We start from the raw sequence: 18,918 nt of genomic DNA on the forward strand, positions 1-18,918 counted from the left end.
AGAAGCGCTTAAATTCAGCGAAGAACACAAATTTAAAGATTCAATGCGATTTAAACTTAAAGCCAGATGAAACAGCGCTGACAAACAGGAGAAACACTGTGCGCAATGATACAGTCAGAAGCCTTTTCAATCTACAAAACATTTCCCAGAAATGTGGGATATTATTAATGTAGACATGTATTAAATGTGGAATATAATTACAGTAATTTTTGTGATTTAAGCTATAGCATTTGTGCATTTATACTAAATGAATCTGCTACTGTTTTTCATATAAATACAATAAAAATGATATAGTTCAATGTTTACCATAGTTTATTTTAGAACTTAAACATTTAAAGTCAGCTAGTTGCAAAGGCAATATTTCTCGTTTTCATTTGGTTCAAGTTGTTTAAATTGTATTTTATTTGACTTAATGTTTATTTTATTTCAATTAATGAAAATGTGTTTACGGTTTGTTTTAGTACATTATAATAACCCTGATTTGTACATGTCAGCTCTGTATATTGAGAACGTACTTTATTTCATGAAGATAAATATTTGCTTTAAGTCTTGATTTTGATGCTTGAATGTTTAAAAAAAAACATATTTTTTTCACATATTTTACATTGTTGCAGCACCTATCTTCCCATTCTCTCAGTAAACACTGTTTTGTTACGGTATATATGAAGCCCCTCCTTCTGAAAAGCTCAATGTGCTCTGATTGGTAGGCTGGACTAGTGTGTTGTGATTGGTCAACTGCTTTGAGTGTTTCGGAATTGCCACACCCCTTATCATAACCGCGAGTTTCAGCACACTAACAAAACTCAACCAGGCCTCGTCCCCCTTTTAATTTTTATTTTAAATGAGAAATATTGTGAAACTCAAGACTGCAATCAAGGTGTTACAGGGAGTTCAAAACAGAGAATAACTCCCTTTGGAGGGACTTTGTGCTTTTGTAACTTAGCAAAGACCTTTTTATGCTCAAACAGCAACATTACACACTAAAGAAAGTTGGAAATATAAAAAAGACATACTAAGCCTTTATTTCTTGTTTTCACAGAGGTGCTGATTAAAGTCCAGGTCTTCGATAACAGCGACCTGTCACCCCTAAAGGAATCCACAGTTCAGGTGTGTGGAAACCAGAGCATCTTAGCATCCAGTCTTGCTGGAGGAGATGGGATTGTCACACTTACATTCCTGTACCGGCCAGGAACGTGGGTCATCGTCACAGCATCAAAGCATGGATTTGTCACAAACTCAGCACCCTGGCATGCCAGCCGCATCCCGCGTGAGTACTTCCTGTACTATTGGAAGACTGAACTTTTTCTACATTGTGTTGGGGGAAGCCTGCAGATTATTATTAGAAACCGAGTCTTCAGTTTCATTCTGAAATGCACGCGCATTAACTGGACTTCCTGTCAAAACTGTTACAGCAAGACCAGTTTGTGTTTATGGGCTTCTCTGGAATCATGTTAATCCCTTATTAAAAATGAGGGATATAGTTGAAGCATTTGACTGTAGATTAAAAGGTTCCCTGCTTCTATCTAGATTAAGGGTGAGAGAAAAAAATCGATTCTCAGATGCATTTAGGATTCTCTTTTCAACAATTCTGAATCGATTATCAAGTTTCATTTAACCGCAGAATGCACTTGCATCTCAAATTGCTTTCATGACTCGAAATTAATGTAAACAGTCATTTATGTCTTAAGACAGACAAGACAAACATCTGATATTTTAAAATAGAGCTGTACATTAGTGTGAATGCGACCGATTAGATTGTATGTTTTGAAGCTATAGTATACCCTATATAGCCTAGTTAGCTGAAAAATTCTTAACATACAATTGTAGATGAAAAAGATAAATCGATAATAGTTTTACCATTGTGCTGAACCCTCTGAATCGTAATCGAATCTAATCGTGAGGTGCCTAGAGATTCCCACCCCTAATCTAAATGCCCAAATTGTACAATTCAACTAGGTTTCTGTCACCCTGAGTGACATTGGAAAGAAACACAAAACACAAAAATGTGTATAAATCAACCCCACTCTGGTTTATTTTCCATATTTACTTTTATTCAAAACATCTTAAAGTGCATTTTAGTTAAACAAATTACTAGTTTATTAGCCATTACATTGCCGTTTCGAGTGCAACTGTTAACATGGTGATATTTTTGCTCATGGCCTCAGTGAACTTTCCGAATCTGACGAGTGATTTGCGATCTGTTGGCTTCGTCCTATTATTTAGATGAACCATCTAGATCTGTAATCCAGATGGAGCTTTGCACACAAATGGACAGGAATGTTAAACAACACTCACTGGGGTGTGGAGCGTGCCGGCCCGCGTTGCGATACCTAGCAGCTGCTCGGAGTCGGGCCCCAGATGACCATGTCCTCTTTTGACTCTCGCTCTAAGATTGGCTTAATTCTGTTTGCACAACAGCATGCTCTCCTCCACCCCTCTCTCCACCCAAACCCCACCCAGGTATGCGGTCAGACCTCTGGGGAGGGGAGGCAGTGAAATCATGTATTTCAGCATAAAGCTGTCTGTACGAGCAGCTGGAAGCCACTTAGCCAGAGGGGTTACAGATATGTGCAAATGTGGCTCCATGTCGTGCCAGACCTTCCTGGCTGGTGAATGAAGGCATATTTAGTATGGCATTAGCCTCTTGGGGGGGCATTGCACACATTCCCATTGAGTCACACCAAATTAGGAGATGCTGTCAAAAATGTGGATGACATATTGTGTAGATCAGGGGTGTCCAGTCCAATGGTCCTGGAGGGTCACTGTCCTGCAGAGTTTAGCTCCAACCCCAATCAAACACACCTGAACATGCTAAAAATGGTCTTACAATAGACACTTCCAGACAGGTGTGTTGAGGCAAGTTGGAGCTAAACTCTGCAGGACAGTGGCCCTTCAGGAGCAGGTTTGGTCACCCCTGGTGTATATGAAATGAAGTTGCGGAAGAAAGGAAGTTATTGAATTAATTGGATTGTGAGGACACAGTCCCTTTGCCATTAGACAAAGTTTATACAATACAGATCAATTTACAGGAATCAATTAAGAGATTAAGATACTATGCCAAAAGTCCAAGTGATATTAGAAATGTAAGATATATTCATTGTATTGACGGCAAGACCAATCAACTGTCCAAAATAAAAATAAAAAGTCAAATAGAGTTGGTAAGTAGAGTAAGGGTATTGATAGAAATTTTCCCACAAGCTCTCGATTAATTCAAAATTTAGAAATTAGATTTATTTGGGATATTTCGTTATTATCGTTCAACTACTCTAGGCCTGCTTGTGTGTTTGTTTTTCCATGCAGGCCAGAAGGAGAACTCGTTTCCCGCCAATTTGTCAGTCAAGTCGCCTTTATTTATACAATACAGATTTTTTTCAAAGCAGCTTTACAGTAAAATAACGATCCAATGATGCAAACAGAATTAGATAATATTAAACAATCATTATTCAGTTAAATTATTTAAATGTTGATTCAGTTCAGTTCAAAAACTGTGGAAGTTCATCAGTTATGCAATAATATCTATAAAGCAACTCTGAAGAAAACAGTGATTTCATCATCCAGCTCAGGTCGGTTCTTATCCAGTAGTGTTAGTGCAGTCAATTAATAATATTACAGAATATTAAGTGTCCCCAACTAAGCAAGCCAAAAGGCGACAGTTACAAGGAACCCATGCTCCATCTGTGACAAAAGCGGAGCGGGCCAGTTCTCTTCTGGTCAGACGAATGAACATGGTGTGGTTTAATTTCCGGCTGCATCACAAGTCCGATTATACAAGTCTGCATAATATATTTTTTAAAGAAATAATAATTATATCATTAATAGACTGTATATTATAGTATATAATAAGTTAATATCAAATATAAAAACTTTATAACATCATTCAGTCCCTGTTCAGTTACATCTGCATGTGGCTTGCTAACAGCACATTCCTGTGATGGTTATAATCAGACTAATAGTTGATAAAATCCCTTTAATTGGCCGAATCATGTTTTAATCTGGATGCTTGTTTTAATGCAGGGCAGATGAATTACATGACTAGCAGCGGTGTGAAAATGCCAGTCATTTGAATGATAATATAATGCATTGGTCTGTACCCCATCTCCAATCTGTTTGTTACCAAAACATCTGCCCCCTTATTCCTCCTCCATTTCGTCTCTTAGCCATGCTGAAAAAGGGTTTCTAAAAGAAACTTCAGTGTCGTGGAGTTTTAACTGTCCCTGGCCTGCAGCACTTTGATAATCTGTGTGAGTCACGCAAACTTGGGAGAGAGAGTGAGTCATTCTCATGGAGTGATGAGGCAGTTGCTTGCGGCTCAGATTAAATCAATTGAAGTCGGGGACACTTGTTCTTTCCTCCATTGGCCTATCTCTCTTAGTCCGTTATGGTTTAACTGAATAATTCTATTTTACTGGTTTTAAAGAGCCCATGATATCACAATTCGGTTTTGTGTCTTTCAATTCATGCTTATATTAGCTTGGGGCCATCTGCAGTAACCCCGAAGCATTTAAAGGAACAGTTCACTATTAAATGATCTATTAAACAAGTGTTCACACTGAAACCAATTAAAGTCATCTTATAATTATAAAAAAAATAAATGCATGATATTAAAATTCCATATTATTTTGTCTTTAAATATATTTGAAGTAAAATTTAAACCTTTTAAATGCTCCAAGTCGATTTAGACACCACAACATTATTATATACATTATAAAAAATGGAAATTTATTTTGAGATCTGTCAAAAATAAAATTGAACAGTGTTAATAAGTGATTTTAAAGATAAATTGAGATAAAAGATAAAGTGAACGGTAGATGACTCTCTCGTGGCCGATAACAGATATTTTACTAATATATTGTGCATCTCTATACATTATTCTGAGTGAATTCTGTATTATCAAAGCCAGGGTGTATAAATGTGTCGTCACAATGCTTCAGAAGGTAACTATGGTTACAAATGATGTAAAATGAAACCACACAATGCCAATGCTTTACCCTCCCTCTCTTCATACACACTTTTCTTTGAGCTTCTAGCTAATGCAGTGTGGGCAGTATTGTTTGCGTTCCCTTTATTTTGTTCGCATACCTACCAAGCAGAATATTAAAGAGAGCAGAGCTCCTTCTGTCCAGGGCATCTGTACTGTGTGTGCGTTCATGTATGCATAACTGCATGGGTGTAAATGTGCATGAATCGCCCGTGTCATGTTTCCTACAGTCTGTTCCTGCAAGTGACAAGCTTTCTTGATCTCAGGGAAATATGAATGCATTCTAATGTGCATTTGGGTCCTAATGTCTTTTGGTGGCCTGCTAAATTCTTAAATACACAGCATATATAATCCATATAGATATAAACTAATCAAACTTTTACATGTTTTTGCTAATAATCCTGAGAGCATTCATTACATTGAAGAGCTTGAATAAAATCATGTTCTTATGAAATAAACACTGGAAAACGTTGAGCTCAGGGTAGTCAGGGGGACATTACAATGTGCCACAGCAGATGGGAAAGAGACACAGAGGATTTCTGCTCCCAGCATGCAGCAGTCTTCTGGAGTACTGCCAGCATATGTCCTCCTGCCCGTAGAGGAGCACTCAAGGGTGAGGTACATTTCAGATTAGGTGACAAAGATAGATGACTAAAAAAGACTTTTAAAGGGGTGGTAAAATGCCATTTTCACAAGATGTAAAATACATCTCTGATGTCCCCAGAGAGTGTGTGTGTGTGAAGTTTTAGCACAAAATACCCCACAGATATTTTTATATAGCATGTTAAAGTTGTCACTTTTTGAGGGTTTGCAAAAACGCACTGTTTTGTGCCTGGCCCTTTAAATGCAAATGAGCTGCTGCAGAGCTCGTGTGTGTTAGCAGCTGCGATTACCTCACGCAAACACACTAAAATGACAGAAACTGTTCTGCCTTTAATGTTAAAATCTCAACATACAAAGATGGAGAGACTCAAGAAGAAGTGACAACATGTAGAATGCAACATGACGTCTCTGAATGGTTAGTTGATGAATTGATGTTGCTGATGTGGCGTTAACTATCTTCAATTAGGATATTCTGTCATGATAATCTATAAATCGCTCGTATAGGAACTGTTGTGAGATGCACACAGAGTGACTTTCTATTGCATGTGAAAAAGATGGATGCTAAAGTTTGAGCTGACTCACAAATATACCTTACTCTTACAACAACTCTTTCTCTTCTCAACATGGACTGCGTGTTCCCGGGGGCGGGGTTTATGTACATTTTAGGGTTGCTGATGTCACTAACCCAGGAGGAATGTCGTGTAGTCCCTACCAGCCGTTTGTTGTAGTCCTTTTCTTTAAAAGCAAATATCTTCCTTTGCTTTGAACTTTGAGCGTTGTAACTTTGCAGATGTTGTTTATGCTCAAACAGCAACATTTCACACTAACTAAAGTTAGAAAAGTGAAATCATACTTTACCACCCCTTTAAATAAAGAAATATTTAATGTTGGCATGCCAACGGGTAACATTTATTTGATGCTTCATATACTTCACAATATATGTCAAAGGCTCTTTGTCTGTCCTCTGGACAAAATATTGATGGATGGATCCAAAACAAAGATCCACTGAACAGTAACAGAGCTGATGGTCTGGTAGTGTTTGACGGGAAGACAAATAGCTGCAGGGCTATCTCAAATTTTGTCAGGTTTTACATGGTGTCTGTCATCAAAGGCTTGTTTGAAGCGAGAACGCGGTGTCCTGCTGTGTTGCAATAAACTGACTGTGCTGAGTCATGTCTCACACCTGTGAGTAAGCAGCTACATCTGGTGAACTACTGTATGTTACAGGGAAAACAACATCCTTGTGCTCTCTAGGGTAAATGATTCCTGAAAATGAGACAGTGGAAGATTAACTGATTTGTATGGACATGTCATGTGGATGGACAAATAGCATACAAATAAGGCTAAGTAAAATTCAGATATTTGTCATGCTAAGCTAATGTAGCATGAAGTAGAATGAAGTTTCTCTTGAGACATGCATATGGACCATCTAAGGTCTATTAATTACATCTATACGTGAATACATCTACCGTATGATTCATTTATTGTTATGTACAGTATATAAATGATAAACATTGTGTGCATATATAGAATAGAGTGGAATGCACAGTATTTATGAATGTAAAGCTTACTGTTATTATATATTGTCTTTTTTAATTGCATATGTATGTAGGCATACTGATTTATTAGATAAAAAATACAGTAATAACAGTAATATTGTGAAATATCCTTACCATTTAAAATGTGTTTTATATATATATTTTTATGTCACTTATTCCTGTGATGGCAAAGCTGAATTATCAGCATCATCACTCACAGTCTTCAGTGTCACATGATCCTTCTAATATGATCTTTTGATGCTCTAAAAACATTTCTTATTATCAATGTTGGAAACCGTTGTGCTGCTTAATATTTGGTAAAAACTTGATACCTTTTTCAAGATTCTTTGAAAAGTTCAAAAGAACAGCATTTACTTGAAATAGAAAACTTTTGTGACATTATAAATGTCTTTACTTTTTACTTATTTTTACAATTTAATGCATTCTTGCTGAACAAAATTATTAATATCTTTAAAAAAAAACATCTTACTGGCCCCACATTTTTCAACAGTAGTGTACTTATCCCTCTGTTTCTCTCTCTCTCTCACTTGTGTTTCAGTATACGCCTCCGTAAGTCTATATTTACTTCCCCAGAGACCGGCCACTCTCCTGCTGTATGACGATGTTGTGCAGTTACTGTTGGGTTCTCCAGGTGAGTTCTCTTGTTTTCCTTAATGGGATAGTTTAACCTAAAAATGGCAATTCTCTCATCGTTTGCTCACCTTTATGTCATTCCAAAGCTGTATGAATTTATTTCTTCTGTGAAACATACAAGAAGATATTTTAAAAATATCCCAGTGTTTTTTGTTTTGTTTTATTATTAATATTACAATGGAAGTCAATGGCTCCAATGTTGATTGGTTCTCAACATTTTGCACAATATATTCTGTGTTCAGCAGAAGAAAGAAATTTGGAATGAAATGAGGGTAAGTAAATGGTGACTATTAAGTTAAAATGTTGGGGTAAACTCTTTAATCATAGCCTTTAAGAATCAACTCTATTCAGTAAATTCACCACAGTGTTTCTATTTATAGTTCTATAAAACGGAATTACTAGGGAGAGAAAGGCATCCCAGTTTGGACTTAAACCTGTAATGCCCACTTGAGCACCACAGTTTTCCTGTAGGTTTGACTGATACTTTATGTCCATCAGTGATATGGGGTTACCGTCCGATACTGTGTTGCGACTCTGCCAGGCTCTGGTCCACATGGTTAGCTTGAAATCTGAGATCCAAAAGCACCACCATTGATTCACACACATCCTGCAGTGTTTACATGTGCAGATGTGTGGAACTGCTGAGTTGGTCGTTTAAATAATCAGACTAACACTATAGGCTTGTATCTCAAGAGCTGCCAATAAGCATATCCAATTTAACTGAGACTGGACGCAGTGTCTACAAGCTATTTCACCACGTTCCACGCTCAATAAACGTCCACTAAGATTTACAAACATGATCAAATGACACATTTGCTTTGGCAGGTGGTTGTTTCCTCTGGAAACATAAGGAGATTTAGAGAAACTGCTGCTTGTGTTGCCTGGGTGGCTTGTGTGTTTTGCAGTGCTAGTCAGGTGTTAAATGAGGAGTGCAATGGCTCAATTATGGTTGTGGGAAAGTGACTTTTAGTTGAAAGATTTCTGGGTGGGAAGTGATTTTACCCAATGGACTACCAAGTATGATGTAATGTGCTTCATGCAAACTTGATTATCAGAGCCCTGCATATCCTCACTCTTTTTCTGTGTATGTGTGTGTAGGCATCCTGACACAGCTCTTTCTGCCTGATCCTTATCAACTTAATGAGCTCGATCTCTCTGTGCATAAAGGGACTGTGTAGCTGTGTGTGTGTGTGTGTGTGTGTGGGTCCCTGATGTGATCAGTGATTATAGTTACATGCACTCAAATGTAGCAGTGTCCTCCCATTCCCTCTTCTGCTGACAAGCCAACAGCTTGCTCTCGTTCCCTCTTCACATTCAGTAAGAGAGGCTCTCGCTCTAGAATACCATCAGTGTCTCCAAGCTCTTCCAGAGATAAATAGGCAACTTGTTGGGCCCAGCACAGAGAAAAGGCCTTGCAGTCTGATTTAGACATTTTATGAAGAGTGTAAAGTCCATGAATAATCATTCATTATTGTACCAAAGTATTATTTTTGTACCTAACTTGAGTAAACTTTCACACCAAGAGCGATAAATATAAAGATTACTATAATAGCGGCAATAATAGCGGCAATACCAGTGCACTATAAAAATCTGTTGTTACAGTTTTGCCAGCTGCTGCTTTAAATGCTATAGCTCTTTAAAGTCAGTTGTATTATGGTTGCATTCTGTCAATAATTGGATTCTTTTTATGTTTCATCAGCTGGAAAAAAATTTTTTTGAAATGGATTCCAACAAAATTGTTCCTTTGTGCCATTATCATTGTAGTTGTGTTGTGGACTCTTAATAATACTCCTTAATATTGAAACTTTTTTGAATTTTATTTAAGCAGCCATGAAATTTACAATAAATGCAATTGGCCCCAACTTTGTCCTTGGGAAGAGGCCACCATCAGGCATCATATCTCAGTTGTTGTCCTACAGCTGAAGATGAATCAACTTGACTGAAATTTCAACAGTTAACAGTCAGTCTATAAACAACTATATATTTTAATGTAAAACAACTGTAAAAGTGTTGTTTTAGTATTATTTATGTACTATTACAGTACATCCAGCCTCAGTTAATAACATGATGCTTACTGAGGGAAGTAGAGGGAGATCAGGACTCACATTGGCGTGTTTTTTTTTTTTCATGCCTCAAAACCCATTACCATGGCAACTTTGGCAGTGCCAGTAGAATGTGCTTTTGGAAAGAGGAGGGGATATTAAAGTGTTGCTTATCTGTCTCTGTTATGTGGGAGGAATGTGTCATGTAAAACCTGATCTGAGATCTGCTAGTCTATCAATTAGGTTCTGCTGCTGTCTGACCACTACATTTCTGTTAAAGAGCTTGTTAATGCCCCCTGAATCTAGAGAACAAATTCATGCACAATATAATGCGTTTATTGTTTTGCTCAAACACGCACCTCTAGTGTGTTTGTTTGCAGAGTCGGGTTATGTTTTCTGTGAGCATTTTTCATGAAAAGTGAGTCAAGCGAATGTACGGACTGAAACAGCATCAACTCTGAGCCGTAGCGTGGGTGGATTTTTGTGTTCACAGCATGCCAGCCTGAAAAGAAGTCACTCAATTGATTTGGGCTTGAGGGTTTGTTTAGAAACATGCGATGGTGAATCTGAATGTTTGGAAAGCCATTGCTGTATATCATTGTTGTGTTTGTGTATCTGGATATCTTTAGGTGCATTTCACAACAGGAATGAATTACATTAACAATATGCAACCCCATTTTACTCTATTTGGTCCTTTCCTGATTACAGAATCGCCTGAAAGCAATTTTTATACAATTGTGATTGTTTGCAATAACCGCAAACATTTAGGACTTTAAAATCATATTACATATTGTTGATCATAATTAAATTAACCATAAAAAAAATATTCGTAATTTCATGATTTAGTTAAATCTACCTTACTAGTATGTATAAATACACATTTATGAATCTAAATGTGTACCTTGAAATGCAATGCAAGTCGCTTTGGATAAAAGCGTCTGCCAAATGCATAAATGTAAATCAGTTGTACATCCTTTTTTTAGCTAGTATCTCGTTTTTTTTCTGGCCAGTAGCATTATATTTTTCTCTCCCAAAAGAGCACAAGCACATCTGTAACTGAGAACATGTGCAATGAATAGAGGGGTGAGAAATGACTCCCTTGACTAGAGAGTGGGGCAGGGTGAAAGAGGAGGGAAGTGTGTTTTTCTGAGAATAAACTGGTGAGAATCAAGCAGGAGTGTGAGTTGAATGTAAATCTTCTGAGACCTGCTTGCATGAATAGCTTCCAGGCACAGGGCCTATTGGGATACAGATAGCTATTGAGTCATACGACTGCTACCATGTGTGGGTGGGTTTGACCAAAATCATGGTATGAGTATTTGTAATACCATTTTATGTTGATCACATCACAGTAGTTATATATATCACAAAATATATAATATAAAATATATTTGAACAACTATGTGAAAATGTCTTCATTTTTAGAAAATGAACTAACATGAAATGTATATAATGTTATATTAATGTTATTACACGCACACTGTTCGTTCATTAGCCAGAGGAGAACTGGCCCGGTTTCTCCCAAGGTTTTTTTTCTCCATTCTGTCAGCTGATTAAGTTTTGGTTCCTTGCCATTATTGCCTTTTTTCGCCTTTGGCATTTGGCTTGCTTAGTTGGGGACATTTAATTTAATATTCAACAATATTATTGATCTGCCTGCATTGACACCATTATATGAGAACTGAACTGAGCTTGACGATAACTTTGCATTTTTTTAACTAAACGGAATTGGCTATCCTAAGCCCGATCCTTTATTTTACATCAGATGTCCCGGAGGTGTCATGCAGTAGGTTGCAGTACAGTATGTACCTTCAAGTGGATTTGCCAACGGCCATTAAAAGGAAAACGTGCATGCACATTCAAGCTTCTTCTTTTCCTTTTAACGAAAACCAATAGTCTATTCTAGCACGTCACACGGTGTTTAACATATATATTTGATGCATACTTTTGTAACAAATTACTCAAGTCATTTATTTACTGTTTATTTGTATCTGCCGTCAGATTTGAGACGTACTTCCCATAAAGCGTCACTATGGGTCGTGTCTTGCTTCGGACCACAAGCCTCCTCATGCTTTCTAACCTTAAATCCACTTTTTTTTCTTTTTGTTGCAATTATTCGGCTTATTTTTCTGGTTGTTACGACCTGGCTCCAAAAGCAAGTAAAGGCTCCTTTTGAAGGACAGACTGATTAGGGCATCCAAGTGGAACCACTCAGGGACTGAACGGGGCGTCTCATACCGGATCGTCACACTGGTTAATCTTTACATTTCAGCATATTTGATTGCAGTATATTAAAGTCAGAACAAATTAATAGGCTGAAAAAATTACCTGAATAAAATATAAAATACACTCTAGCAATGAAGATCAACAGCCGCATAAAATATTATAGACACAAACCCAGTAGTGAATTACAAAGCGAAATGAGGGGCAAACGTTTATTTCAATGTTAACAATGCTGTCCTATCCCCATTCAGCAGAAGTGGATTTCAGCCACTACACGAGAAAAGTAGTTTTAAGTAATTCATATTCAGTTGTCGAGCTTCATGCTTTGTAACCTTAAATCCACTTTTTTTTTCTTTTTGTTGCAATCTCATTATTAATATTATTTTTTAAATATAATAATATAGGGCAGGCCTATAAATATAATTACTTTAGTAATTGTTTTATTAAGAGTTACTCTGTAGTGATAGATACCCCTTTTTTACATTTGAGCCCCTGAGAAACTCTGCCCATCCCTGTAGACATTTGATTGATTTTAATAACTGTAATGTACTTGTGTGCCCCCAGCACTAGGTTAATACAAGTATCGGACATCGGCAGATACTCAATATTCAATTACTCAAATCGGATCAGTGGGCACAAAAAACTTGATCGGGACATTCCTCAAAGTTATGAGTTTAAATTATTATAATTTAAATTATGTGATGATATGTTCATCAGTTTATTTTTCTAGCAATGAGCTATAATAATGGTTTACTTTCCTCAGGTAAAATGTAATATTGTGTAACAATCATCTCTGATACTCATGACAAAAATCCAGCTGATGGGTTATGAACCTTTTAATCTTCTTAAAGACAAAAGTTACATTTATTCATTTAGCAGATGCTTTTATCCAAACTTACATTAATTTAAAGTAAGCAGGTGGTACACATTCATTGACCTGGACACTCCCACAATTAAAGGTCTATATCAGAGTGGGTAACAGACACTTAGTGGTAACGGTGATTGTTTTCCTCAGATAGCTTGACCCCAAGGTCAGCAATACTAATCTATACTTCTATAGCATTCAAACAGCCTGCTGCACAAAAGGCCAACTGATGCTACTAACATCTATGGCTTTGTCATGGAAATTATGATAAATTGGTTGGTGTAGTTGAGGGAAGTGCACTTTAGTGATTTATCATGAGTGGTATGTCTATTTGGTGAGCTCACTCCCTGAGGGGTATTCATTTTTCTCAATCTAGCTCTCTGTCCGGCTTAAAAATTATGAGTGTCAGTGAACACTCCCCTTTGAACCAGAAAGGTTTTGGCCTGTTAGTAGCACTTCGAAGTAGGCCCAATTCCCCAACTAAAAGAGAATAAAGGAAACCTAGAAACTGTGAAAATCTGTGACACAAGACATTTTAAAGGGGATATATATATATTTGATATAGTTATGTTCATTCTGTTCATGAAGTCAACTGACATTTGTGAGGTTTATCACTGACAGTAGACGGCCCCATCAGAGGAGGCCAACCACATGATACTGCACATGAAGGGGATTCTCAAAGCAATTCATAATGCCCAAGCTCCTTAGGAGGCTTGCCAATTGGCAATGCATCAGTCCCAAATAGACTGTTCCGTTCTTTTACTGCATAATCATAGTTTTCAATGTCAGGTTCACATGGAATCAACCCTTCTGCAGCCCAATCCTTGTGCAATCATAGAGGAATTAGAAGCGTTGTTGACCAGACACTGTTGCAGCCTTCCTTATCATCATGTAAGATGCAAATCGCTACTAGTGCCACGATTATGCAGTTAGGCTTAGAGTCAGAAACCTAAAGTTTGACTGTGAGTAGGCTCATATTAGCCTTGCCATTTATACCCTAATTGAATCTCACACTTGTCTTAAATGCTGGTGTTTGTTTCTGTTGCTCAAAGACAGATGATCAAAGAATTGGTATAGGGTTTAATTTTAGAGATTCCTTTGGAGATGGATATGGTAAGTAAATGAATAACTGTGACCAAAACAGTTACCAACAAAGAGGGAATATCGAGGCCTGCCAGCTTTCAACGGTCCCCAAGCACTGCCACTGCAGCCACGCTATCCTGAATGTCTGGGCCGATCAGTGATCAGCTAACCCAGCACTAATCAGAGCAGACAGCCTATAGTGAGAGATACACGCTTGTATTTTTAGGCCTTTCTATTTGCCTCTCGCAGACTAAGCAAGCCAAGTGGAGGAGGGGAAGGGATTTACTGCAGTGTGGATTTTGAACTCTGGATTCTTCTTGTAAAATGTATCAGGAAACTTTGAAGATCACTATAGTTCTGGGAAACATTTTCTTTATATTCTTGCGGTATTTTAGCAATTACTTGGAATTATCCTGCCCCACAATTTCTCCTTCTGACTGGCAAGAGAGGACTGGCCATAGCAGAGAGAGGTTGAATCACTTGCTCATTATAACAGCAACAGTGGTTAAAGGAAGTGGTTACTGAATCCTATAAAACTGCATTCAGGAATGCAGGAAACAACAAATCCCAAAAGCAGCTCATTATTAGGGTTGGGAACCAATAACGTGAGAGATAATGTGAGAAATAGTTATAACTATTTGACGATTTGACGTATATGATGGTTCTTTATCATAAACAGAATCTATAAATTCTTTACGATTAATCCATTCTTACTCACTATACCTATACATTTAAAAAGAAAAAGTATTTATCTCTGTTGTCTAGGATCCCGGAGACAGCCATGGGTACAGATTCAGAGGAGAGCAATCAGACCACCACTAAACACCTCCCAAATCACACTTTCTGCAAAGCTCACCTCTTCCCGCAGTCAATATGAGCTTGGGGGCTTCCCATACCCCCTCGCCTTGGAGAACAACTCAACAGGTGAGTCCAAACACCTCTTCAGAGAGATATGTTTCTGTGGAGTTACCCATCTATCTGGCCATCACCCCCCCCCCCCCCCACACACACACACACACACACACACACACACACACACTCTCTCTCTCCCTCACTCACTCACTTGAATCATTCATCATTGTGTAGAATAATGTAGTAACAGAGGCTTGCAATTGTGGCTTAATGGAGTGTGATCCATTTTCTGCTACTACTTCGGAATTAGGAACCAACAGTAGCTGGGTGGAGCTAACTGCACTAGCTGCAATGTGTGCTCAGCTCACTGGACCCAACGGCACTGAGGTCCAGGTGTCAGAAGCCATTCACATCTCTATCCCTCTTCCTTCTGACTCTCCTCTCAAAACTGCCACCAGTGTCCCAGTCTGGAGGTTCGAGGACAGAACAGGTAAACCACATTTAACAAAATTTGGGTAAATTTGGACAATGGTATATGGACAATTGTATCCAAGTTATATTAATCAAACTAGCAACTTTGTTACGAATGTAATTAGGAGGGTGATCCTGATGCACCCCTTTTTGCTGATCCAGATTCTATAATGGTCTAGTTTATCTCTAGTCATAATTAAACACATTTACCAGCTGAACAATGTTTTCAGGATTACTAGAAACTTCTAGACAAGTGTGTTGGGGCAGCTTGGTGCTAAACTCGGTATGATATTGACTTTTCTATGGCAGGATTAGAAACCCTTGTCATAGTAAATGCAAAATTAAGCCTCCAGGGAGACCTCAAGGGCTTAAGGCAGCATTTGGAAGAGGGGGTCGTAAATTGTTAATAAGTGTACAAGAAGCAGAGAAAAGGTAAGAAAATATGGAAAGGGGGAGATGGAGAAAGTCTGTTTAACTTTCCAAATTTAGTTGAGTTATTAAAGCAGGTTCAGATAAAGTGAGAGCAGGTGAAGTGAGTGTGCAGTAAAAATTAATGAAAGCTGTTCAGTCTTCTCACATCGGAGAGATAATAGCCTGCCAATTCATAAAGCAGAAATCATCTCCAGACATTGACCCTGTCATGACACAGCTCCCAAAACAGGATGTGATTTAGTACCTGGCAAGCTCTGCAAAATTTCCTAGATCCTTCACTGGTGCCCGCTTAATAAAGAAAAAAGCTCTGGTGGAAAAATCAATACAACTAAGAGAGGGTATCGGCCCACTTTCTGGCTGTACATTTAGGTCTTAATTTCTCTTAGATTGCTGTTGATATAGTTTCACATGTCATTCCAGCTTATCCATTATTTTTGTGTTAAATTTGTTTTCAGTTTTTCTCCCTAATGTCTGGACTGCTTATTATGATCTCTCCTAAAGTGTGGTAAAAGATTAATTTAGCGCCTCTTAGCTCCACAGATAAATCTCAAACGATTTTAAACTAAGCAGCTTAGTCTATGGCAACCTAATCCCAGCTCCCCCTTATACCCACCCATTTCAGTATGCAGTGCCACAACGTCTTGGTCCCTTTGCCATGTGTGATTGCATGCATGTCATTTTCAGCTTGTTTTCCTGAACTGGTCTTGGTGGGTAATATAAGTACAGTAATTAAAGATGTCCCACAGTGCATTTAAGAGATTCAATAAGAGGTCCCCATTCCATTCACGATGCAATAGGAGAGTCAGTTGGCCTGGAAAAGCCTCCTTTGACCCTTGCCCTGACAGATAAGTCTGTTGAAAGGATATTCTGTTGTCTGAGTATTACCCCCTACAGTACAATACTTTTTGTTAATATTGGATGGATATTTATACAGATTAAGCATTAATTAACAATGCACAAATAATGTAATTATTTTTATGCACGTATACCATTCAAAAATTTGGTGTCGGTAAGATTTTTTAAGTTTTTTAAATAAGTCTCTTATGCTCACGAAGACTGCATTTATTTATTCATAAATACAGTAAAAACAGTAATATTGTGTCATATTTTAAATTAACTTTTCTATTTGAATATATTTTAAAATATAATATAAAAATATATGTATACATAAGATAAAATATAATAATATTATACTGATTTCTGAAGGATCATGTGACACTGAAGACTTGAGTAATGATGCTGAAAATTCAGCTTTACCATAACACGAATAAATTACATTATATAATATATTCACACAGAAAATATTGTGTTATATTATTTGAATTTAAATGAACTGTTTTCTATTTGAATATATTTTCAAATGTAATTTATTCCTGTGTTGGTAAAGCTGAATTTTTGTATATTAATATGAAATATATATATATATATATATATTATCATTCTAATATACTAGTTAAACTATTATTGGCGATAATTCATTAATAATACTAATTCAGTTATTTTAAATTGTAATAATAAATTAATGTAATGTAAAAATATATATATTTTTAAATGCAGCCTTGGTGAGCATGAGACATTTTTCAAAAACATTATAAAATCGTACCGACCTCAAAGTTTTGAATGGTAGTGTATGAATCGTGTATTCATGTATATATCATTGTGGCAAGCAGGACGAGCCCGAGTGCCGCGAGAGAGTGGCGTGAGGCCGGTGGCGTGATTACTAATGAGCGACACCATCCCTCTCTCGATCTCCACTGTCGTCGCTTCTCCTTTTATGCTTCCGCTCCTCCATGAGAGATACAAAACCGGTGTCGCTCATCAGTAATCCCGGCACCTGCCTCGCGCCGCTCTCTCACGGCCCTCGGCCTCGTCCTGCTTGCCACAATCATATATTGTGATTCCTTCAAACATGAAAAAAAAAAAATAGTTAAACTATAATTTAGTCTTGTCTAGATATTTTTCAGACATGAGTGATAAGGTCGAAGAGCACTTGATTTAGAGCCAAGGAAAGAACTATTTTAAAGCACATCGTAGCTTAGTACATAGGAGCTTCTTAAATGGTGCCAACTGTTACAAGGATGCTGAATATTTAGTGTGTGGGGGTGGTCAGAGAATTGCGTTCCAGAGAAGAGTCAGTTCTGCAGAAGATGATCCTGTATTCTTGAGTGTGGGCAGATATAATCTTTCCGTAAGTGTCTTTGACCATGTGATGGACGCGTGTGGCTGTAAACTACAAAAGCCTGTATTGTCTAAAACTGCTCTGTAGACTGTAGAAACGTGGATGTTGGGAATATAAATGAGAAGGCAGTTCCATTCTCAAAGCACAACCCAAAGCCCTCAGTCTCATATACTAACACAGCACAAATTTACATGATTGTCACCGACTACCGAGTCCCAGCCCTCTGCTTTATCTAAAAAGGGTGGGGCCTGAATGCCCCAATGTGTTCAGATTATGAAAACATTCATTGTGTTGCTGAAATTTGCCATGTGACTACTAAGGCCCTGTTTGTTTTGGAGACCGATCACAGAGGAAGTAGCCCATACAGAGACAGGGAATGCTTATAAGCATACATGCACATGGTACTTCGAAGAGCTTACTATACTGGGAAAGCCCCTGCTGAGCTGAACATATAGCACCTTCTAGTGTGCATGATTACACATTGCATGCAGCTGCCTGGGTCTGTTTTTGTGCTTGTGTCAGGGTTTGGTACTTAGGATTCTGCTGTAGAGCTGAAACTGCACAAAGCTGTTACATCTGAAATTATAAATGAGTAATATTTAATAGACAATAAAAAGCATCAGTGTCTAATAATGAGTAATATTTAATAGACAATAAAAAGTATCAGTGTCTAATCATTTTATTATGTTGTTGTTGTTGTGCTACTATATAGTAACAGGTCCAATTTGTACGCTCCAGTCTAGCACAGGGAGAGATTTCGTCTTTAGTGGAGGGAGACATTTGAAATCGTATTTGTCAGGATTCACCCTGTCAGAACATATTAACTCTGTGTTCATTTGTCTGGCCTTAGGGCTTGTTGCAAAATGTGTGCCCCTCACTGCCCTGCTTTGGTGCACCGTATTCCATTATCTGTGTGATTTTGAATATTGAATGGTAACCTAGACTGATCCTAAAATGACTTTTTAATGAAGAAAAGCTATTGGATGTGTAATTTGGCA

At 37.7% G+C, this 18,918-nt stretch overlaps 1 protein-coding gene across 1 annotated transcript in view; it reads left to right on the forward strand.

Annotated features, from left to right (window-relative positions):
• fam171a2a (family with sequence similarity 171 member A2a) overlaps positions 1-18,918 on the forward strand; it is a 36,641-nt gene that overhangs the window by 11,382 nt on the left and 6,341 nt on the right. The window contains exons 2-5 of the mRNA XM_079635441.1: positions 1,040-1,267; positions 7,679-7,771; positions 14,752-14,910; positions 15,149-15,328. Of these exons, the coding sequence (XP_079491567.1) occupies positions 1,040-1,267; positions 7,679-7,771; positions 14,752-14,910; positions 15,149-15,328 (660 nt within the window). The remainder of the gene's footprint in view (positions 1-1,039; positions 1,268-7,678; positions 7,772-14,751; positions 14,911-15,148; positions 15,329-18,918) is intronic.

The sequence above is a fragment of the Phoxinus phoxinus genome, assembly GCF_949152265.1.
Source record: "Phoxinus phoxinus genome assembly, chromosome: 1".
NCBI lineage: Eukaryota > Metazoa > Chordata > Actinopteri > Cypriniformes > Leuciscidae > Phoxinus > Phoxinus phoxinus.